This window comes from Alligator mississippiensis, chromosome 2, assembly GCF_030867095.1.
Source record: "Alligator mississippiensis isolate rAllMis1 chromosome 2, rAllMis1, whole genome shotgun sequence".
NCBI lineage: Eukaryota > Metazoa > Chordata > Crocodylia > Alligatoridae > Alligator > Alligator mississippiensis.
The window spans coordinates 290242367-290266627 of NC_081825.1; the positions used below are offsets into that span (position 1 = coordinate 290242367).

A 24261-nucleotide genomic window follows, 5' to 3' on the forward strand; every position below is an offset into this window, starting at 1 on the left:
GACCTTGGGCAATGTTTAAAGGACAATACTTTCGAAAGCTAAGTTCTTGGGTGTAGGGCAGTTTTGTTTTACTTGGTCAAAAACCATGAAGGAAAGTAAATTCACACACATACAGAATCTAGTCAGATGGTTATTTTGCATATCCTGTTGACTAACAGAAATATGCTTATGCAAAAGCATCATTTTACAAACAGACTTTTCAAACAAAGAATTCAATGATTTAAGAGTTATAGCTGCTAAACATGAATCATGCATTTTAAATACGGCCAGCAGTTTAAGTGCAATTTCTTATTAAAACTGTATTTTCCATATATTATATGAAGGCAAAAATATGCAATGCTGTCCTCTCAAAGATCTGTTTGCCCACATTTAAAATTCTAAAGGAAATTCCCATTTTGAGAAGATTTTCTACCTTCCACAGTATTCAGATTTACTGCAAAGGCTTTTAGACAGCTACCAGCCATCTGTATTAAAATGTGCACCATGTGTACAATGCTACATGTCACTGTTAAGATAATTGATTCAAATGACAGAATTTTTAGCACAAGAAAAGGTGGTCATTTTACTTATCTCAAATTCTCTTTCTGACATCTATTTTTATTCTTGATTGAGAAATTATGCAAACAAGTATTTAGCAGTTAAAGTACACAAGCATGGGTCTGCTTCTCAAACCACACTGTAATTATAAAAACAATCGTGTCATAATTTAAACAAAAGCAAATGAAGCAAGGATTGTACAAACATGTGTCAGGGGGATGCTACATGCATGCAAAATGCCAGTTATATCTGACACTACAACTTAAATAAAAAGTTACAGCAATAAATGCCTTAAATTACTTTATTCATTCTGCATGTGGCTATTTTCACTCTTAGGACTTCTCTACACCCAGAAAACTTAATCCAAAGAAAGTAAAGCTGTAGTTGGAAGTGGCTTAGTTAAACTGTATAACACTCTGTGTGGACAACATGCACTTGCAACATTAAAGTGGTCTTAAATCAGTTTAACTTACTGCTCCCTTAGGGCTTCTCTAGACTTGAAGGCTAACATGGATTAAGGTAGGGTATGAATTTAAAGTCCAACAGCACTTTGAAAATGGATTACCTAGGTAATAACAAGACGCTCCCATTCTAGGTCTGATTGTTACATGGAGTTCATTAAGAACAACATAATGTATAGGCAAGCCCTAGAGGCAATTATCTTGAAAGGGAAGAGACTGAGCTAGCCAAAGCAGAAGTGTGATATACATTTACTTGCACTCAGCTATAAGGTTATTTCTCAGTTATTCTAATCTTTGGCACCTAATTTGCATAATAACTGCAATATGCAAATCCATGTGCCCTAGCTACTAATGGCCTGTGGCCCTTAAATGAGAAGATAGTCTTTTCTTAATCAGTTCACTTCTAAAAGGCAGCACATTTAAAAAAAAATCTATATACAGCTTGTACAGGCTCTGTACAGCATTGCTCTTTTCAACTCACACCTTCTCTAAATAGCCGAGTTCCTGAAAAAATATGCTCATTTTTAATACAGTTATCACCTTTCTAATTTGAGGTTGCATCCTGTTTGTAGCTAAGCAACATGGCAAATTAATGCATTTCCAATCTATACACCTTGCAATCTCTCTCAGGTAGAAATGGTATCTTCTTACTTTTCTATAAAGTGCCAATCATTCTTTGGAACTATACAAACATGCAATAATAACAGATGGAGTTCAATCATTTCTGTTTCATTTGATTGCATATATGAAACCATTTGGAGCAAGGTGCTCAGTTTAGGATGATACCAGCTGCTAAGAATTTGTTAACATTAAAATAAAGGCTATGAGTAACCTAAAACTTGAGATTTCAGTCATTACCAATTAAATCTCCCTATTCTCAACCATCAGCTTCTAAACTGCACCAGGTTGGACTGTACGTTGCATGAAAAAAAATATCAGTATGGTATCACACTTATGAAAAAATACCTTGTTTTCCTTCTGATACTAGTCTGATTTCCTAAATTTTCCTTGCGTTTCCCCCCTGCAACAATTCCCAACCACTCTTCATGAACTGGAAATTTGTAATTTTTTGCATGTAATATTATGATCAGTGATAGAAGGCATGGAGAAAATCAGATAAAACATACAGGAAAAATATTCTTCCTTAAGATTACTGCTTTGAGAAATTAACTGCATAATAAATGCATTATTTGGGAAGTTACATCTCACTAGTAGACTCTTTGAAGATTCAACAGGAAAGTACTGCTTGTTTGAACACGTTACTTTAAAATCTGTTTATAACTTTAGCAGCAGCATTTTAAGTGTCAAACTAAAAAGAATGTTCTTTGTTTATAACAAAGCAGACGGAAGCTTCTGAGAATGCTTCAGACAGCTGGCCACACTCACGTTACTATTTCTATATAACATTTTTTTGAATGTGAAATTAGCTTGTATGGTGCAACAACATCTAAGTACCCCCCCCCCCCAACGTTTTGGGACATAGGCCCCTATATTGTTCTGCCCACATGGAACTCGTTGCTGAATCAGGATCTTAATCCTTACAGCATCCTTGAGACAGGTAAATCTCACACCCCGCTTTAAAGTTGTGAAAACACAGAGATTAAGTGGTTTGTTCAGGTCACAGGAAAGTCAACATCAGGTCTAGGATAAGAAACCAGAAATTCCTGGTTCCCAGTCCACTGATAGATTATACCTCCCTTCCTTTCTATATGGGGTATTTTCTGCTCATTATACAGTAAACTGTAGGTCCACGCCTACAGTATTCTTTAAGAAAACTATTTTGGAATGATCTTAAATTTCATGTGTAATGCTTCTATTCTCTTAAAACTAAAGACAAACGTAATACTTTAAAATGAAATGGCAGGGGGAGATCATTTTTGCCTATGTTCAAACCAGACGCAGAGTGTGAACTTTAATCAGTAAAGAAAAATGATGCACTGAACTATCTTGAAGATCTACAAATAGGGTGAAGCCAACTTAAGTATACACTAAGTTTCTTGTTACAATTATTGGCCTTGTATCTAATTAAATTGAGCTAGATCTTAACCCTATACCAAGTTCTCAGGTTTATCTTACCATTATTCAATAGATGCTTGTTCACTATTCCACTCTAGCACAGGCTTGAACATATATACTGGGAAATTTAATGGTAGTGAAAATTAGTCTAACCAGTGTATTTCCGAAAGTTCTTTGACAGATCACACACTTACAATTAAATGGGAGGAAACTGAGATGAGAGCGCTCTTGTCAGAACAAGCTTCTAAAACAAAGCCACAGAAGGAATCAGAACTACATCCACAAAGGGACTAACAGCCAATTTAGGTGCCAAATCCAACATATGGCACAACTGAGAATTCTCCAAATGCCTGCTCAGCTGCTGCTTAAAGTTCCATAAGCACCCACAAAGCAGCCTCAAAATCCTGACATTAAGGTGCTCACAGCACCCAGGTCCCAGCAGGATTCTCAAAGTGGGTGTTCCCTTGCCTGTATTACCTGTAAGGCCCAGTCCAGTAAGGATTCCAGCTGCACACGTAGATGTGCATCTTATTATATAGGTATTAGGATGCTCTCCTAAGTTGGGATAGACCCAGGTGTAAATCCATACTCAGCTTGCACTTCAGTATTAGCCAATATTAGCTGGAACAGGGACTTGCAACATGAGTTTCCCAAGTGAGTTACACTCTGTCTTTCTCTGTCCGGAGCTCTCTGGCCCAATTAATAATTGATGATGTGTGCAAAATGGAACAGTTTCAGCCAAAGGGTTTGAAAGTGATTCACCCCACAATACCAACACTTCGAGGTTAGGACACTTTCCTGAGATACAAGAAACCTGAGCTGAAGTCTGCTCCAAATCAGATAAAGATCTGAAAATTGGTCTCCTACTTCCCACATAAATGGTCCAAGTGCCAGACTACTGGGTGTAACAAAGCTGAGTCTTTATCCTTCTTTTCTCATTGGTTTTCCATGATAAAGGGCTGACTTCACATAGAACCTCACAGAACGGGGTCTGCAGCTAAGATGGGTATTTCTTTGTGTCGTGGTGTTAAATGGCTAACTATCTTTGAGAAGCAAGGTTTTGTGGTGATAGCTTTTATAGGACCAACTATACAGTATAGTTGGGAGAGATGTTAAACAAACTTTCAGTCACAAAGTGTCCTGCTTCAGGGCCCTGAAACAACAAAAATTGGTGTATATGGACAGTTAGGGCAATTAATTCAATTTAGACACTGGGAACTGAAGAACAGCACATTGTGCTTGAAAGTAGGGCTGCGCGAAGCTTCGGGTGCTGATTCAATTCAGAGATTTCCCCGATTCAGTGGCCAAATCTCCAAATCTGAATCGGATCAGGGGACCAATAAAAAGGTCCAAATCAGTTCAAAGCTCTCCGAATCTCTGGAAAAGAATCAGAGACTTTTGGCGATTGGGGCAGTCCCTGCCCGCTGCAGCAGGGAGCGGGAGCCAGACTCCATGCCGGTAAGTAGGGGGCAGGGGAGAGGGGGGTTGAAGGAGGGGAACCCCTGCTAGGCCCCATCTCCTGCCTGCTCCTCCAGCCCCCCTGACCCCCACTCACTCCCCCAGATCCCCTATGGCTGCACCGCCCGCCCCAGCTCCTGGTGCTTTAAGAAAAAGCTCCCACTCAGTGGGTGCTGCTGGGCAGGGGACCATCCCCACTGCCCCACGCTGCATGGGGGGGCTCTGCCACAAGCCCCCCAATCCTCCGCCACTGTCCAAGCCCCCCCCCCCCCCCCCGGGCTCACCAGCTCCTGCAGCAGCCTCGGGGCTCATGGAAGATCCCCCCCCACATGATGTGGGGCAGTGGGGATCGCCCCATGCTGGGCAGGAACTGGTGAGAGTGGGGGGGGTTCTTAAAGGGCCGGAGCTGTGGTTGGGCGGGGCAGCCATGGTGGGAAGGGGGGCTAGGGGGGCTCGTGCAGAGCCCCACATGCAGCGTGGTACAGTGGAGGGCAGCGGGGATCACCCCCCACCTGGCAGTACCCGGTAAGCTGGGGCTTTTTTTTCTTCAAAGAGCCAGGAGCTGGGGCAGGCAGGGTAGCCATTGCCAGGTTTGGAGAGTGGGCGGGAGATGGGCCTAGGTGATTCAGCCAAATCGATTCGGGACAGTAATTCAAATCACTGAATCGAATCACTGTCCCCTGAATCAGCCGCACAGGCGTACCTGAAAGCTGTCTAACATCTCTCTCAGTTAGTCCAATAAAGGCTATCACCAAACCCGCCTTGCTTCTTGCATATTTCCTGGACCATCACAGCTACAACACTTAGCAAAGAAAGGCTTAGGCTTTGCCCTCCTCCCCAGCATTTCCTACTAACTACTAGAATAGACAGCTCCTGGCTTCTCCAAGGCTTTTTCTTAGGCTCCTGCACTCCTTCATAGCCCTTACCTATGACTACCACTTGGCAGATCAGCTAAATCTCTTTGTTGGTTTGGACCTCAGACTATGTCTACACACAGAAATACTGGTGGCAGACTGCAGCCACCACTCTCATCAGACTCCATGCCGTCACAGTGCTCCGTTCAGTGGCACTCAGCAGCTGTCCTGCCAGAATGTGAAGTGTGCCCTGGAAACAGAACTGCTGCTGAATAGGCTGAGCAGTGACATGACAGTGCAGGAGTGTCTACTCACAAGTTCAGCCAGCTGCTGGGTCACCTTAATGAAGCCTTAGTCTACTCCGCTGCTTGGTACAACTGCTTAAGCCAGGGGTGTCAAATATCTCTCCTGCGGACTGATTCTGCCCTTCATGCTCTATTTGGCCTGCAAAACTGTTTTGTCCAGTAGGCTACCGGAAGTCAGGGGACACAGCCTGGTGAAGAATTCGGAGTCCACGAACCCCAATAAACATGGTCATCGACAGCAAGCCCCCCAGACCTATGCTGATGCCCAAACAAAGCCCTGCATTTGTGCTGCCACTTGAATGCAGTCCTGTGCCACCACAAATCCCCATGCTGCTACCTCAACATGGTTCCACGCTGCCACCCAGCTCTGGACCCATGCTTCTTCCCAAATGTGGATGCACCATGACTGTAGTCGCTGCTGGCCCCACATATCTGGCCTAGGAGGAAGCCCTGAGGTCCAGATCTAACCCAGGGTCTCAGGTAAGTTTGATGCCTCTGGCTTAAACAATATTATTCAGTGCATTCTTCTAGTTAGCAAAAAGAAACACCCAGTATAGTGCAATAGTTACACTTGCTGGCAAATCAGTACATTTTAGTGAGGGTTATTCTATCTGGTGGCAATTAACCGTATTTTAGTAAAATAACTGAAGTACAAAGAAAGATTAAAATCAGTTATTTAAAATTGGTGATTTAAATCAACCCACCCTGCTCTGACTCCCCCCCATTGAATCTCCTGCTTTTCCTTTTCAACATCTTAAATTTTAAAAGTACCTCCTCCACACGGTCATATTGCTTAGTTAACCAATGTCTCTGAAGGAACAAAAGAAGGGATAAAGGGGTGAATTAGAGTGAAGAGAAGAAGTCTAGCAGCACCTGTTTTAGGACAGATTTGGATTCTGCGTTTCATTACAGCCATGGAACTGTAATGACCTAATGGCCCTTGCAAGGCTAGTAGCTGACACTATACTGACTGCTATGGTATTCTCAATTAGAGAAACTGTTTTTGTACCAATATAAACCTATTTGCTGCACACATGCTGCAGAGAAAACATGTCAAGTTAGTGTACTAGGGAGACTAATCTGAGTCTATCGCTTGCATTCTTTAAATTGCTGAAGGTTCTGATTCTCCTGGATCATCTAAAAGATGATTAAAAGCAACATTATATGGAAACGGACTTCCTATTACTACTTCCATTGCTTCCCTTATACAGGTGGTGTCTTCTTATGTGACAGCTTCATTACATTTGACGATCACCTGACTTCACTCTGTTTACTACAGCCATACAACTGTGAGCTGTAATTTCATGTGCTGTTTGCAGTAAAGTCCAGACTGATTAGTACTTGAGTGTGACCCTCCCATGAAAACCAAGTTACAGCAGAATGTGAGGTTAGTCATTTAGCACAAGCCAACAGTGAGTTAATGCTTCAACCCCAGCGGTAGGAAACAGCCTAATGCTATCTTTCAGGTAAGATGGTGAGTCTCAGCCATTTTAGATGGAGGACCCTTCTTAAAAACTGTTTTATCACTGTGCATCTCCATGACTCTGTGTTATGTATCATAAAATAATAATTGCCATAACTACAGCCACTCTGTAACCTCTCCAACAGCCTAAGAAATATTGTAGTCATTCCTCATTTTTATTTTTCTTCCCTTCCTCTTTGTGTATTTCCCTTTCTTTTGCTTCCCCATTCCTTCTTGCAGACCCCCTAAAAGTTTACCACATACCTCAGTTGGAGAAATACTGGGACATAAAACCATGACTGTAGTCACCTGTGCTCATTTACAAAAAGCCTGTGGTAACTGCTGACAAAGATGGATATGTTTTAGACAATTTCCAGTTCAACCATAACATTTCACCTTCAATTTTAACCCAGCATTCACCTTTACTTGAAGCCCTACGCTGTTATGTATAGTTGTGCACCATTAAACATGGGTTATGGTTTACACCAGAATGGACTGTATATTAGCAATGGGTGGACCAAATGATTCTTGTTTTCACAAACACTTTTAATTGCTTGATGAAAGGTGTTGTGTTGATTGACTGGTATCAAGGAGAGAGGTGGTTAGCCCTGCTAGTCTGAAGTTAAGCAGAAGGCAGGGCAGGGGGGCATTTCAGGGGTGAACTGAGTAGCATGAGCTTTCATAAGCGACAGCCTGCTTCATCAGTTGCTAGGAATGGAAAGCTCATGCCTCTCTGCACCAGTTAGTCTCACATACTGTAGTGAACAACATCTAATAACAGAACAAGCCAGGTTTAGACCAGGCAAGTCCTGCACTGGCTAAATACTAAACGTTACCCAACACATAAAAGATGGATCTGAGAAAGGGATGGTAATAGGTGTTGCGTCTGTAGACCTATCAGTGGCATAAGACACAGCCATCGAAACCTGCTTGCCAAAGTCTACAATATGATGCCTGACTACCACTTAGTGCAGCTCATCCGATCTCTTCTGGAGAAAATATGTTTTTATGTAGAACTGTGCAAGAAACAGAGGTACTAGAGATGACAATGAAATGGCTCCGCATAGGGTAGCATGCTAGTACTAATCTTTTGTAACATATATAATAATGACCAACCCATACAGAGTAATACAGAGTATGGTGATGATCTATGCATCATGTCACAAGAGAAGGACTTTGCCACTGTTGAAAACAGACTGATGTGCACTGAGCAACCTCTCCAATTATTAAAATAAGAACTAACTTTGCGCCAAGCCAGCCAAGACACAGGACACAGCTTTTCACCTATGCTGGGGTGGGCAAAATATGGCCCACAAGACAAATCTGGCCTACCAACTTATTGGATCCAGCACACAGGTGGGTGCCTGCCAATTGACTGCATGCAGCCTGTGGCTGCCCCCGTGGAGCTCTACGTAGGTCCAAGCCCCACCTGCTCCCACCTGGGGCAGCCCATGCCACACTTCAGCTCTGGCCTGGGCCTACCAATGGCCTGGGTCTGCACGCACAGCTTCCCAGCGGGGCTCCTCCAGATGCGGCTGTTGCCACAGGAGGTACTGCTCGGCTCCCCCTGCCTCCAGTGGTTCATCCTCCTGCCCCGATACACCGCTTCAGGAAGCAGGCAGTACAGGGAAGCAATGATGGCCATAGGGACACATGCCAGGCACCACACACCCAGCCAGGTGGCTCCTGCCATAGCACGCAGACCTCCAGCTCCAGCCTGCTTTCCATTCACTCCACCTGCCTGATGCGATGGGCAGGCACCACCTGTAGGTGGCTGAGTGGATGGAAGGCAGCTAGGAGCTGGAGCCCAGCATGCTGAGGTAGGAGCTCCTTGACTGCAGCTTCCCCTTCCCTGCCTGGCTTGGCATGTGGTGCCCGACGTGTCCCCACAGCTGCCGCCCTTCCCCATGCTACCTGCTACCTAGTGGTGCAGCAGGGGCAGGAAGAGAAGGAGGAGCTCAGCAGTACCTGGGCGTCTGCAGCCACATTGGAAGCAGTCCTGCTAGGAACTTTGCATGCTGGCTGGGGCCGGTGTGGGTGGGAGTGCAGCATGGGCTCTCCCAGGCGAGCTCTGCTGCACCCGCCCCTTACCTCCACCCCTGACTGGCCATCTCCCAGAACCCAGAGCACAGGCAGCCCCCGACACATGCGCGCACACCCACCCCCCGCAATATATAAAAGTAAGACTTTATTTTGAAATATTATGCAGTCACCGCTATATACACTACTCAAAAACACACCAATCATGAGAAATTTTTTTTAAATAAAATTAAAATATGCTACAGTAGATGTTTGATTTTTAGTATACGATTTATTTTTTATCTATAATTTGTTAAAATGATATCTTCTAAAACATTTTGTGTGTGCAGCCCTCGACAGCTCACCAAAACTCAGTAAGTGGTCCTCCACTCAAAATAACTGCCCACTCCTAGCCTATGACAGAGAAGCCAAGCAGAAATTAAATATCACCTGGGATGGAAAGCCACTAACTGATCACCCAAACCCTGTGCACTTAGGGGTTATACTGGACCAAATACTTATCTTCAAAGCACATGTAGAGAAGATGAAAGGGAAAGTCAGTACCTGCAACAACATACTTTGAAAGTTGGTCACCGCAAAGTGGGGAGCAAACCCAGCTACATTACGAACCACTGCTATTGCCGTATGTTACTTCACTGCAGAGCATGCATGACAAATATGGGAACGATCAGTTCATGCCAAGAAACTTGACCCAGCTCTAAATGACAGTCATCGTGAAATAACAAGATGCCTAAAGCCAACGGTAAAGGATAGCCTGTATTTACTGGATGGCATTGCACCACCTGATATCAAAAGAAAGGTAATGAGCCAAAAAGAAAGATCACAGCAGATGAAAGACCTCAGGCGTCCACTGTATGGTTTCACAGAAGTAACTAAACAGATTGAAGTGCGAAAGAGTTTTGTGAGCAGTGTTGTGCCATGGGATATGACAGCTGACAGGGTGGGACTGAGATTATGGAAGGAAACATTACATGCAATCAGGTGCTCTGAAATGGACCTGGAACCCCAGAAGTACTTCCCAAAGGGACTGATCTAGACTGGCCCACATAGCGATGCCTGAATTGCCTGCACATGCAAACTGGAAATTCAAAAAAAACATGATCAAAAGGACCTACTCTAATGACACAAGTATATGTGAGTGTGGTGACACAAGTATATGCACCTGCTCATTTGCTGTCTCCTTGATGGGACCTGAATGAAGGAGGACCTTGCTGCAGCAATGGAAAGAGCCATCGCGTGTGCATGATTCTGGAAAAACATTTGGTTTATGACAAGGACACAAGAAGACATCTCTCATGCTAAAAACAGATGACCGGTAACCAGAGATATTGATTTTTAATCTGTGTTCCTATGTACAAACTTATTGTCCCATATCAAGTACCTATGAATACTCTTCCACGTTTTCTGTTTTTACTTTCAGAAAAAAAATCCGGGAATTTTTCAAGGTTTATTTTCCAAACATAAAAACCAGGTTGAAATTGGGATAAAAGGAAGAAAAGCAAAAAAAATAGGTTTAAATTGGGGAAAATAATAATACGTCCTGTGGCAGTGAGTGACGGAGGGAGGGAGTAAGGCTGGGACTTGGGAAGGGGCAGGGGGAGGGGTGTGGCACAGTCCATTGGCTGCTCCCGGGGCTGCAGCAGGGAGCAAAGTGGAGGGAACTGTCAGTGGGTGTGGGGTGGGGGGCGCAGCTCTTGCTGCTACGTGCACCCCGGGAGGGCTGGGGGGCTGCTCCGGGCTATTCCTGGGAGGTGCATGCCCCTGGATCTGCACGCAGGCCAAGAACAGGCTGCTTGCTGCAGGCTAGGGCCAGTGGCGGCACCCAGCTCTTCCTGGTGCTTGGGGTGGGCAGAAGCCTGCTCTCGGCTGGCGCACGGATCCAGGGACAGGCGCCCCCCAGGAAGAGCCCGGCCCAGCCCCTCAGTCCACAGCCCTCTCGGGGTGCAACAAGAGCCATGACATACAGTTCCCTCAGCAACTGGTGTCGGCCGCTCCCGGGGCTGCTGCAGCAGGGGCTGGGGTGAGTGGGAACAAGTGGAGCCCTGGGGGGCATGGCGCATGGCACAGCTTGTCTCCACTCACCCCAGCACCTGCTGCAGTGGCTCCAGGAGCAGCCGATTCTAGTTGCCTGCAGTTGCTGGGCTGTGTCGTGCCCCAACCCTCCCAAGGCTCAGCTTGTCCCTACTCACCCCAGCCCCTGGGCTCCGCCATGCCATGGTGCAGGCAGCTGGCATCAGCTGCTCCCGGGACCGTTGCAGCAGGGGCTCGGGTGAGTGGAAACAAGCAGAGCCCCAGGGGGCACAGGACATGGCACAGCTTGTCCCTGGTCACCTCAGCCCCTGTTGCAGTGGCCCCGGGAGAGGCCAATGCTAGCTGCCTGCAGTTGCTGGGCAATACTACACCCCGAAACCCCCAGGGATCTGTTTGTCCCCACTCACCCCAACCCCTGCTGTAGCAGCCCCATGAGCAGCTGACACTACCTGCCTGCACCACGGCACAGCGCAGCCCAGGGGCTGGGGGAAGTGGGCGGCAGCTGGAGCCGCTGGGGTACAGCTGGGACACGCCCACCCTGGGAGCAATTCCTGCGGCCCTTCCCACCCCATCCAGGGTCAGAGCTGGGAGCCCCACACCCCCAGGCAGCAGCTTGAGCCACCCTCCACCGCCCCTGCTCCTGCCCCCCGTGTCCGGCTGGAAACCTGTGCCTCAGGTAACGAGCACTTTTAGCTTACTGGTACCCACAGCCATTCCCCAATTGTGCCAGTTAAAAGGGTGTAAATCAGTAAAAACTGAAAAACTTCAATAAAAAAAAAACACAGGGAATTTATTTAAAATTTTAAAACTGAAAACACAGACTACTACCTATGAAGCATCTAAACTAACTCTTTGCCCCAGGATAATCAAGGCTAATTTGAATAGATTACCGCTGGAGCTACCTGGCCTGTTTTGATGCAAGTCAAAACCTGGAACAACCAGCCCTGGGTTAAACCATCCTCTCTTTTCAGCCTCAGGTACCACTCTGTGCATCAAAGATGAAACAAAAATCAACAGGCACTGCAGGAACACGCCCATGCTCAGGGAGCATGCATGTGGCCGTATAAATACAAACTATCATATGTTGCATCCCACACAGGGAAGACTTGAGCTCTCTGAAACGGTGCAAAAAACATGAGAATCATGGCTCCCAGCTTGGCTAAGGTCATCATTCAGGCTCTTCCAGGGGATCTTACTGGGTGACCCCAGGTGACTATGGGACCATTTTCCAGCCCTTCCTCTGCACATGTCCCCAGAGTAGTTTCATGGGGTGGTATCCACTGGTTCCTTGGACATAGCTGAAGAGCAGCGGGCACCGGCCTGCTGTGCTGTGCTGTGCTTGGAGTCCCCACTCCAATCCCTCGTGATCAACCTGTGACCCCCGCGCCTACCCCAGTGTTTTTCTTTTGGTGCCCCCATAACTAGTTGTATAGTATCTAGCACCTGAACTGAGAAAAGGCAGGCTTATCATTGTGAGGACCACTGTTTTCCAGGATCTAACAAACAAGCCTTAGGATCTTACCACCCTTGGGGGAGGATTTCTCTCAATTTCACCCCACCCTGGAGGGCTGGGCCCAGTGCCCGCTTAACATAAATCTACAGACAGACGTGCATAAGCATACATATACACGTGCTTAACATACATACATACAACCATTTCTGGACAGGACACCGCTCTCCAGTGGACAAGCTTATTTATATTCCACCTTCATTCCACGAGCCACTCAGGACCTCAGCTGGTGGTTCCTCCATGGAGCTGTTGCCACAGGCGTGTATCTGGCACAATTCATGGACACCCCCTACACCTGCCCCTTCTGTGAGCAGAGGGAGACCCTGGCACACACCTACCTGGAGTGCACCAGGCTACAGCCCCTGCTCCAGCTCCTCCAGAACCTCCTGTTCCTCTGCACCATTTCCTCCAGCACCACTCCCTGCAACTTTTTATTTGTGCACTCCACATCTGTGGCCCAACTAAGTCCTAAGACCTCCTGGTCAACCTCCTCCTAGTCCTAGCCAAACTGGCCATCTATCTCACCAGAAAGGAAGCTCTGGCCAAGAGGACCGGGAGGACCCCCAAGGACTGTGGGGCCTGTCCCTCACTTGCTCAAGTCTCTGGGTAGAGTTTCTCCTGGAAGTGCCTACTAGCCCCTTGGACTCGTTCGAGGGCCAGTGAGCACTGTCTGGTGAGCTCTGCTCAGTGTCCCCCCTTGGTGCACTCCTTCTGAACCTCTGACCTCTATTCCCGGCCCTGCTTTGTTATCATTTGTCCCCAGAAATCAGTTGCCACTTTCCCTGTAGCCTTCCTTTTTGAGGGAGGTCTTTAGTTTTATTTAGTGGGCACTGTCTCACAATCCCTTAATGTGGCAAATAGGCCTGGCCCTCACCAAGCTAGCAATATACCTAGGCAGGAAGGAGGATCTGGCCGGGGGTCTTGCAGCAATGGCAGGACTGTTTTTCTGTTCCTTGTCTGATCACATCTCCGGGCAGAGTTTCACAGAGCAGTGTCCACTGGCTCCTTGGAGGGCAGTGGGCACTGTCTGGTGTGCTCTCCTCAAGGTCCCCCCTCAGCGTACTCATTTTGAACCTTTCACCTTCACTCTCATCCCTGTTTTGTCCCTTAACTGTCCCAGGCGATCAGTGATATGTCCTTAGCGGCCTCCTTCATCGAAGGAGGGTTACAGCTCTACTTGGTGGGCTTTGGCCCACGTTCTCGAATGGGAATGGCAAATCAAAAGGCCTGTCCCTCATCCATTCACATCTCCGGGCAGCGTGTCACTGGGCAGTGCCCACTGGCTCCTCGGACTCCTTTGAGGGCCGGTGAGCACTGTTTGGTTATTGTGCTCGGTGTCTCCCCTCAGTGCACTCATTTTGAACCTCTGTTTCGTTCCCCTTCATTTTCTTCTTTAGTTTTCCCCAGTAATCACTTGATGCTCACTTAGATGGCCCGCAAATTAAGGGGGTGTTTAGCTTTACTTGGTGGGCAGTGGCCCGCATTCCCAATGTACATCAGATAGATTTGACAGGACGCCATTCCCTGGGCTCCACTCTCATCCCACGAGTCACCGGGGCCTCAGATGGGAGCTCCTCCACGGAGCTGTCACTACAGGTGTGCGCCCGGCACAGCTCACGGACCTGCCTGATGCCTGCCCCATCTGTGCGCAAAGGGAGATCCCGGCATGCACCTGCCTGGAGCGCGCCAGGCTGCAGCCCCGTCACCGAGGTCCTGAGCGCACAGCTCCCTGCACTGTTTTGTTCACGTGCTCCCCATCCACGGCCCCGCCAAGTCCCAGGAGGTCCTGGTCAACCTCCTCCTGGATGTCACCAAACTGACACCAGATCGACCCAGGAAGGAGGCTCCAGGCGGGAGGACCCCTGAGGACTGTGGCGCTGTTTTCCTGTCCTTTGTGTGTTCACACCTCCAGGCAGCGTCCGCGGGCTCCTCGGACTGGTTTGAGGGCCAGCAGGCGCTGTCTGGCGGGCTCTGCTCGGTGTCCTCTCTCCAGGCACTCGTTCTGAAGCTACGACCTTCGTTCCCATCCCCGTTTTGTCTTTTGTTGTCCCAAGTGATGAGTGATGTGCCTTTCGTGGCCCCCATCACCGGAGGGGGGGGGGAGGTCACAGCTGTAGCTGGTGGGTTTGGCCCACGGTCAGGGTGCCACATGAGGCGGCCCGGCCCGGCAGCGGCCTGGTCGTGTCTCCAGGCCAAGCAGCACTGGGCAGGGCCCACTGGCTCCTCCGGCGCATCCAGGCAGCAGTGAGCACCGCTGCCCCTCGCTCGCTCCTCTCCCTTCACCTGTCTCAGGGAGCCACCCGAGAGCCCCTCCGGCAACGGGCGATGAGGGGGCGCGTGCCTGTGAGTGTGTGCGCTGCGCTGCACACCACACGTACACGTACACGTACACACACGTACACACACACACCGCGCAGGGCGTGTGAGCGCGGGCCCGGGGCGGCCGCACTCACCTGGCGGTAGCGCAGGCGGAAGGGCCGCAGGAACGCGGAGGCGGCGCAGGGCCGCAGCGACAGCTCGTCCACCGCCTCCATGCGCGCGCCGCTGCCCGGGGGCGGGGCCCGGGAGCCCGCACACTCACCGCCACGCCCCCCGCCCCGCCCCGCCCCCGGCACGGGCATCGGCGCAGCATGGACCGGCGCCGGCTCCGGCTCCTGCGGGGGGGTGTACATATATCTATATAGATATATATATTTACATACATACATATGTATGTATGTATGTGTGTGTGTGTGTGTGTGTGTGTGTATATATATATATATATATATATATATGTATGTATGTGTGTGTATGTATGTATGTGCATGTCTGTGCATATATATGTGTGCACATGCATATATATGTGTGTGTATATATATGTACGCGTGCGTGTATGTGTGCGCGTGCATATATGTGTGTGTGTGTGCATGTGTGTGCGCGCGTGCATATCTAAATATGTGAGTGTGCACGTGCGTATATGTGTGTGTGCATATATATGTACGCGTGCGTGTATGTGTGCGCGTGCATATATGTGTGTGTGTGTGCATGTGTGTGCGCGCGTGCATATCTAAATATGTGAGTGTGCACGTGCGTATATGTGTGTGTGCATATATATGTATATATGTGTGGGGGGGGTGCAGATATGCACACATATGCATAAATCTCCACATATACATGTGGATATCCCCACACCTAGATAGATAGCTATAGATACACATGTATGTGTGCTTATATGTGTGTATATGTATACATGCACGTGTGTGTGGATATGTGTGTATATAGAGGAATAGATTACGTGTGTGTGTGCATATATGTATATGTGTGTGCATTTATATGTACCTCAATATATAGATATACATACATGTAAATGTATATATATGCATGTACATATATGTGTGTATATACATATATAGGCACATACACAAATGCATATGTATTTATATGCCTATATTTTATACACATGTATGCATGTGTGTCTATATACCTAATGTGCACACATGTACATGCATCTATGTATACATTGCACACACACACACACATCTGTTTATTTATTGAATTACTCCTACCCCTTTAAAAAAACACCCCCCTGGACAAGGTTATGAACATCTGTGTCTTCTGTAGGGTGTGGAGGTAGCAGAAATCTGGCTCACAAAATGCCACCTCCCTCTTTGTGAGCTTGTTCTAAAGCAAATCTTCACAGAGTTGACTAAAGATTAGTAAATTCAAAACCTAGGGCTTTTGGATTTCTGATATTTTCTGAAACGTGTGTAGGAAGCTGGGAACATAAACCTCAGCACTGCTGCAATGGTTTGCATTTTTGACTTCACGTAGACTGCACGTATATCTCAAGCACATGTATAAATCTCTGTAGGATCAGGCCCATATTGATAAGTAATGGCTTGGTATTTTTTATTCATGCTGCATTTTCTATAACAAAAATCAATTGTGCATAATATTTTGGGAAATCCAATCAGTCAGCCGAGATTAACAAAACCTGCGGCATGCGTTACAGAAAATAGAAGTGTATAATCCATGTCTGCGTGCTAGACTGCTTACACTAAGTATAAATCTAGATAAGAAGATTAAAAACTATTTTTTTTAAATCCGAACTAGAATGGCAGAAAGAACTATAGCCCCGACTGTAGCTGGACCTGCGCGAGCAGATATTTGCATCCATTCAGAATGCCATTGGCTCCATTTCAGCTATGTGCAGTCAGTCACAACAGGCCAGGCCAGGCCTATCTGGTACCATGTCAACCAGTACAGCCTGCTCCATGGTCCCTGCAAGCCAATGGCCATCCATACCTGGAGAGATGGGCACCACCAAATCACTCTGCCTGAAGAATCACTAATGATGCAAAGCAACTCAACTAATCTCAAGGGCTGTTACAGCATCTAAAGTGCCCCAATAGTTGCAGAAGCCTTGGGACTGACTTGGCTTGACTTGCAGTCAGTCACAGGACGTTCCACCCATATGTATGCACTTGGAGAAGTGGAGCCTAAATTACCAATCCTCTGAATGCTGAATACATCTACTACTATAAGTATAATAAATCTCACCAACAGCCAATATTGCCAATTTTAGCAGTTTTATTGAGAGTTTTGCAATATGTGGTATTTTTCTTAAAGCACTAGATTCTAGAGTCAAACGATTTTGTGAGATCCTCAGTGCTTATTAAAAGCGTAACAAGTAAATTTCTTTACCTAAACTTCTACAAATCCTAACACTGCATCCGTGCAGGCAAACCAACCTATAATTTGCACTCAGACCTCATGCTGATACAGGGATCAGTTCCTACAGGTGAGCATATATACCATGTAGATGCAATTACAGGATTGGAGCCATAATACCTGCTACAATGAATAATCAATCCTACTGAACTCAATGGGGGTTATCTCCAGTAGTTGGCAGGATGCTTGGTAGATAGTGTTTACAGGATCAGGTCCTTATTTAATGTCTTGTTAAAACATTCAAAAGTCACCCCGCATCATTAGAGTGGCTTAACATAAGGAGTGGGGGGGGGGGGGGGGGTTTGGTTGTTTATGGGTTTTTTTCCTTTGTTCTCTAGTATTTAAGGTATACTCAATGTACAACCACAACATATTGTCCACCCTTTGTCCTCAGTCAGGAGAAGAAGAAATTTGTTATTGTTTTAATAAGTGCTGAGGACCTCACAAAATCATTTGACTCTAGAATCTAGTGCTTTAAGAAAAATACCACATATTGCAAGACTCTCAATAAAGCTTCAAAAATTGGCAATATTGGCTACTGGTAACATTTATTATACTTATAGCAGTAGATCTATTCAGCAAAAAAATCCTACCACAAAGCTGCATCTGATAACTAAGTTACAATGATACATTTTACATCTTTGGCATGTTTTGCTGATCCTTGGAAGAGGCTCTCTGTGAGTACAGGTGTCCTGCATTGCAAGACTTGGGCCCACATCATGAAAATGCCCCACCATATGCCCTAAAACCAACTATTATGTTTTAGCATTACATAAATGCATCATTTCAATCAACCCTATAATTTGCTAGTTTACCTCCACATGACAGTCCCCAAAACAACTGCCTATTCAACTTATCCTGTTTATTAGACTTTCTCAAATATAGTACAGACAAAAAAACGGAGATTATCTTGGATACTTCAGTGCAATGTTGAGCTACATAATTAACTGATAATAAACTCAGAACTTAATCTCCAGTTTCTCACCCTTTGTGATAGTGATTGTGGGGTAGTGACAACATATCAGTAATGCTGCTTGGTACCTGCACTATACAGGGCATATCTACATGTGCAATTAATGTGCCTGAATTTTCTTCATAGGCAGCCCATTGGGATCAAATTGTGCCTGACAGGAACAGCCCAGTTCAGAGCTGTTCCTGCCCTGCTCTGCCTCCCTGCAGCAGCCAGGCAGAGCTCCCGGCTCCCCTGGGTGCCAGCCCTGCAGCTGACAGGAAGCACGGGAGCCACCAGTCCTGATCCTCACGTGGCTGGGAAAGCTGTCCTTGCTCAGTAGAGATGCTGCCTGCCAGCTATGTGGGGATCGGATCCCCATGTGGCTCGCAGGTGGCATCCCCACTCAGCAGGGACGGTTCTCCCAGCCACATTGGGATTAGGTCATGACCTGATCTCCACGTGGCTGTGATGCAGCAGTTCCGGCTGCCAGGACGGGTCTCCCAACCACATGGGGATTGGGTCAGAACCCGATTTCCACGTACCTGGGATGCAGCAGTCCCAGTTGCCAGGACAGCTCTCTTGGCCATGTGGGGATCAGCATAGCTCCTGATCCACACGTGGCAGGGAGACAGCTGCCCTTGTACCTGGCACAGCTTCCCCCGCTCCCATATTGGGACCTAGCTAGACAGCAGCAGGCTCTCTGCTGCCTGGGCTGACTCAGAGCAAAGATGTGCTGTTACTCTAGTACCTGAATTTCCTGGTACTTGTAAGCAGCACATTACCCTAATTTACTGTACATTAAGTTCCACACATGTGTAGACAGTGACGCTTTACTGCACATTAGATTAGCATAATGTGCAGTAAAGCATCTCATGTGGATGCACCAACAGTGACATTATCTTCAAAGCACTGACAGACAGGAAGTATTGATGAACAGGAATAAATCTCTCTTCTTAATTTACACCTACTGTGTCAGATTTTTCTTTCTGTTTCAAAACCGAGTCGTATTGATCTTGCAGCCTAAAGTTTCTATTCATTCACATTTTGCTGCTACACATTTGCTTACAAGCTGTTTTACGAACGTCATTTCCCTCATTACTGAATTTAAGCAACAGCCACATCATGTCTAAATACCATGTTTTAAAATGTGTAAAAAACTTGCTGTCCCCACTAACTTGCACATGTTGTGAATCAACAGCTACTCATTAAGAGAAAAGGGACTTAAATCAATGCTTTTGAGGCCAATAGGAGTTTTTGTTTGGGGGGGGGGGGGTTATTTTGTTTTTGTGGAAGTATAGACCCATGCACAGAACTGGAAATCAGCAGAGATGGATTATTATTATACAGCTGTGCCATAGGCTTCCCATAGCATAGCAGATTCTCAGATGGTATAAATGGATATAGTGCTACTGATTTCAATGGTGCCACAACAAAACAGAGAAAACTGAAAATCTATATAAAAGCAATGTAAAAAGTGTTAGTATTCTGTGGGTTCCCACACTAGAAGGTGATGTCTAAGACTGTGCATAGTAAGTTAGAAACAGTCCAGAGGAGGACAGTGCCTGAGGTGAACAGTGGGAATAGTTTGGCTTGAAAAAGTAACAAGTGAAGAGCTATGCAAGAAAGCTGGTGTATGACATATGGCTGAATAAGCAAAGGAGAGAAGGTGGAGATGGCCATATATACAGAATGAAGAATGGTGCCCCACCAGACATAGTTCTAAAGTGGAAAGCAAAAGCATCGTCCAAATTGCTGATGAAGATATTAAATAACACCGGTCCAAGGACCGAACCCTGCGGGACCCCACTGCCCACCTCCTTCCAGGCTGAGAACAACCCGTCCATCACCACTCTCTGGGTGCGGTCCCTAAGCCAGTTGGCCACCCACCTGACTGTGTAGGCATCGACTCCCCAGCCCATTAGCTTCCCTAAGAGAACAGGATGCAAAACTGCGTCGAAGGCCTTCTTAAAGTCCAGGTAGATGACATCAGCCTCAGCTCCTGTGTCAAGGCAGTGTGTGACCTGGTCGTAAAAGGCTACAAGGTTTGTCAGGCAGGATCTACCTGTGACGAACCCGTGCTGGTTTCCTTTCAGCATTATTTCCCCTGCTGGGCCTTCACAAATGCGCTCTTTGATGATTTTTCCCAGTATTTTCCCAAGATAGAGGGAAGACTGACTGGCCTAAAGTTACCCAGCTCATCCCTTCTCCCCTTCTTAAAAATGGGCACCACATTGGCCCTTTTCCAATCCTCAGGGACCTGGCCGGAGCACCATGAGTGCTTGAACAGCCATGCCAGCGGCTCAGCTATGACACTGGCCAATTCCTTCAGCAATTCCTTCCTTCCTACTTGCTGGGTGCTGCTCCACACGCAGCACGGCTGGGCTGAGTTCCCGGCTGCTTGCAGACTCTAGCTGCTTATCTCTGTCTACGTGCGCCCCTCCTCACCCCCGCTGCAGCCACCCAGAGCCTGCGCCCTGGCTGCCTGCGTTTGGGGGGGCTAAGCCCTGTTAGCCCCTGCCTTCTGCTGCCTATGCACACAGAGCTCTCCCAATCAATGTTGTATTCCCTGCATTTGTTGTACCAGTGCCCAAGAAACTTCTAGGCATTTATAGCTTAGCTTCTGCCCAGTCTTATCAGTCAGGTTTCTGTTTTGAGCAACAGTCTCTATTGTTTCAGCTATTAGTTAGAAATGATTATTTAAAATGCTCCTTCCATTAGTCTGAATGGTAAGGTGGCAGTTATACCAAGCAGTTTTAAGGAGCTTCAATCAAGTTTATAGTATTATCTTCCGTTTATAGTATTATCTTTATATACTCTGAACCCTAAAAAACAAGGTAATAAAATGTAATAAGTATTACATGTAAAATATCCTTGTGTTGTGTCAATATTTAATTCACCTGGAAGAGAAACACCAAACTTCTCTGACAGAAGAACAAATAGAAGTTTTATTAGGTTCCTGCCAATGTTTCTATCTATAAAGTTAATCATCCCCTTCCTGTTGTTTTTCACCAGATCATTAGTAGATTTGATGATTACTGGTTTTACCAAGAGTTTGGCTATTAATATTCAACGTAAGTGGAGGATTGCTTTGATGTTTTTAATACTCTGACTGCTGATTTAACAGCATCAGGATTTTGACCAACAGAAGCTCACAATTTGTCATGGTCATTATCTGCCTCATTTGTGTTCATTTTCTATGCGACCTTAGAGCAGATGTCTGTGCACAACTATTTGACAATTGCCACATAAATCAAACTATTTGTCAATATATTGATTGCACTATGAGAATATGCTGAAATTTCAGCCATCTGTTTCTTTTTGCCTTCTAAACTAATACATTTGTTACATCATTCACAAAGCTTATTGGCATTACGTAGACTCTTAATAACATTACTATGGACTATAATAAAGAAAATCTGACCTGTCATAAAACTAGAAGTAAATCAGTTGTCACTCATATTACAGAACATTTGCCTTCAGAGCAAATAAGAACTTCTCAAATTTTGTCATTCCACAATATATGAGTGAAAAGTATTCGATTTTTAAATCTATATGGACAACACTGTTACAGTGAATAAGCAGCTGCCTGTATTTTGTTAATTGATTTGCTTGTACTTCATAATTTCGGAAATGCTGGGTTAAATTTATCCCTGGTATAACTTCACTTGCATCCACAGACTTAATCAAAGTATGATTTTTTTTCCTACATATCCATTTGATTGGACTAATCTTCAATTACTTGGTTACTTGATCACAATATTTCTTAGGAGTCATAGCTAGTATTTTTATTTAAAAATATTTAGTTTTCCCACTTTATCTGGAATAGCGATACAATTTTAATGTGTAGCAGGTATACAGTATAACCATTTACTTATATTAAAAGTTATAGGATACCTAGGCAGACAAGATACCTAAGTATTCAGGCAATCAGATTGCTCTGTTATATTAATATTCCAACCCCCCCACCTTACTTTTTTCCCCTTTTAAATAGATGTAATATGTAATGCATTGTTCCAAACATTCTTGTTGCTTTTGTGGAAACCTTTTGGACTTTTAAATTTTAAAAGACGTGTAAGAATGGTGATATTTTGTAGACCTAAGCCTCTAAACATACATGTTCCTGTCTTTATGCACACAAGCATTACCATTAAATGATGTTTTGCTAAGAAGTCAAAATCTGATGGGAACGATTGCTGACATGAAAGCCCATACATTTTGGGGAGCTGAAGTATTGCTGTTGCAGTCCAAAGAAAAGGAAGAAGGTTTACAACAATCCTTGTGAAGATAGCTGGGCTTAAAAGCTAATGAATCAAGGCTAAGGCCTCTTCATAACAGGGTCCAAGTTAGCATTGTGGAATCCAAGTTAGAAAATGAATAGGAAAGATGTGGTGTGAGTTGTAGAACTGGTATGGAACAACTGGCACTGGATTTCATTAATTCTCTTCATTAAGGGTTAGAACGAACCTTATGGTCCCATCTGAGTAAAGGTTGCTTGTAACTTCTCTGTCCTGAGAACAGCTCCTGCTCCTCAGATATCCCTCCATGTGATGTAGAAGTCTCCAGGAGCTCAAGACTACTCCATTTGGCTCAGATCATTTTTCAGAGACTGTACAAGAAAGTGAATATGTCCAGACCAATCTTGTCTGAAAGCACAGACTATTCTAAAACAGGTCCTGCCAAAAATAAAGGAGAAAATAGGGGGAGCCTTGAGTATTCCTCCTGTAATCAAAAAAAAATCCAGTGATTTCATGGGGACTGAGTTATTTTTAAAAGTTCTATAAAAATAAAATTGCCATTTTTTAGGCTCTGATTTTGCCAATGCTTACAAATAGAGAAAGGTCCAGTGGCTAGAGCCCCAACCTGTGGTTGGGGAGACTCAGGTTCAACTCTATTCTGTGACAGCTTTCTTTCCTTTGTGACCCTGGGAAAGTCACTATCTAGTAATTTAGTGACCAAATCTAGCTTGGTCATGTAGCTTCTTGCACTGAGGCATTTGAGTGTTTGAAAATTAGGCCTCTTACCCTAGGAGGGCAAATTAATCTGGCCAAGTTTAGGTACTAAGATTCCTATACAGAGTACTGGAAGATGAAAGTGCTTCCAAAGGGGAATCCAGAAATCAACCAAGGCATCTAGAGGCAGCCAAAAAGGGACACTAAGCAGGAGGGCCTACTGATTATGGCACTCCCCTGGGTGCAGGGAGATGTGGGTGCCAGCCCCTGCTGTCAGGGTTCTTTCTTGTTTTTAACCAATGGCAGTCTAAGGCAGCAGTTCTCAACTTTTTTAGACTTGAGATACCCCTGCATAGACTCAAGGCTCCCCTTGGCTCTTAGTTTTCACTTCTTTTTTGACTACAGAAATATACTAGTGCAATTCTTCTGTTGCAAAGAACTCAGACCATGAAAGGGAAGAACAATATGGATTCCTTTTTGGAAATCTCTAGGTTTATCATACGAATCACATTCGCACACTTAACAGTGCTAACATTACACAGTACCTCACGTCACCCTTAAAAGCATCTCTGGGCATCCCAGGTTGAGAATCACTGATTTAATGTAAAATTCACTGGGTCTGATTGGTTCCCTCTGTGGATGTTGGCTCCTTTCCACTAGCAATCTGGATTGCAATGAAGTTTAAGCAGGTGTGAGGTGTCTAAACCAGTGGCGCTCAACCTCCAGCCCGTGGGTCAGATCTGGCCTGCCAACCCATATTAGCTGCACCACAGGCTTGCTACAGGTTTGGAAATTTGGCAACAAGGGAATGGTGGCAATTAATGCTGCCACCACTCCCACCACCTCAAATTTCCAAGCCTCATAGGCCATATGGCATAGCCCTGTGTGCTGGATTTGGTGAGCATGGGGGGCTGGATTGGCAGGCCCAGTCTGGCCTGTGTGGGGACAGGCCTGGGACAGTGGCCCAATTTCAGTG

The 24261-nt window shown here is 45.8% G+C and overlaps 1 protein-coding gene across 2 annotated transcripts in view; it reads right to left on the bottom strand.

Annotated features, from left to right (window-relative positions):
• NUDT14 (nudix hydrolase 14) overlaps nt 1-15236 on the bottom strand; it is an 87347-nt gene extending 72111 nt beyond the window's left edge. Inside the window, exon 1 of one of the 2 annotated variants that reach the window (XM_014598760.3) lies at nt 15128-15236. In XM_014598760.3, the coding sequence (XP_014454246.1) occupies nt 15128-15208 (81 nt within the window). In that variant the 5' untranslated portion in view covers nt 15209-15236. The remainder of the gene's footprint in view (nt 1-15127) is intronic. The other variant, XM_019480012.2, reaches the window with a different exon arrangement.
• Nucleotides 15237-24261: the final 9025 nt, after the last annotated feature.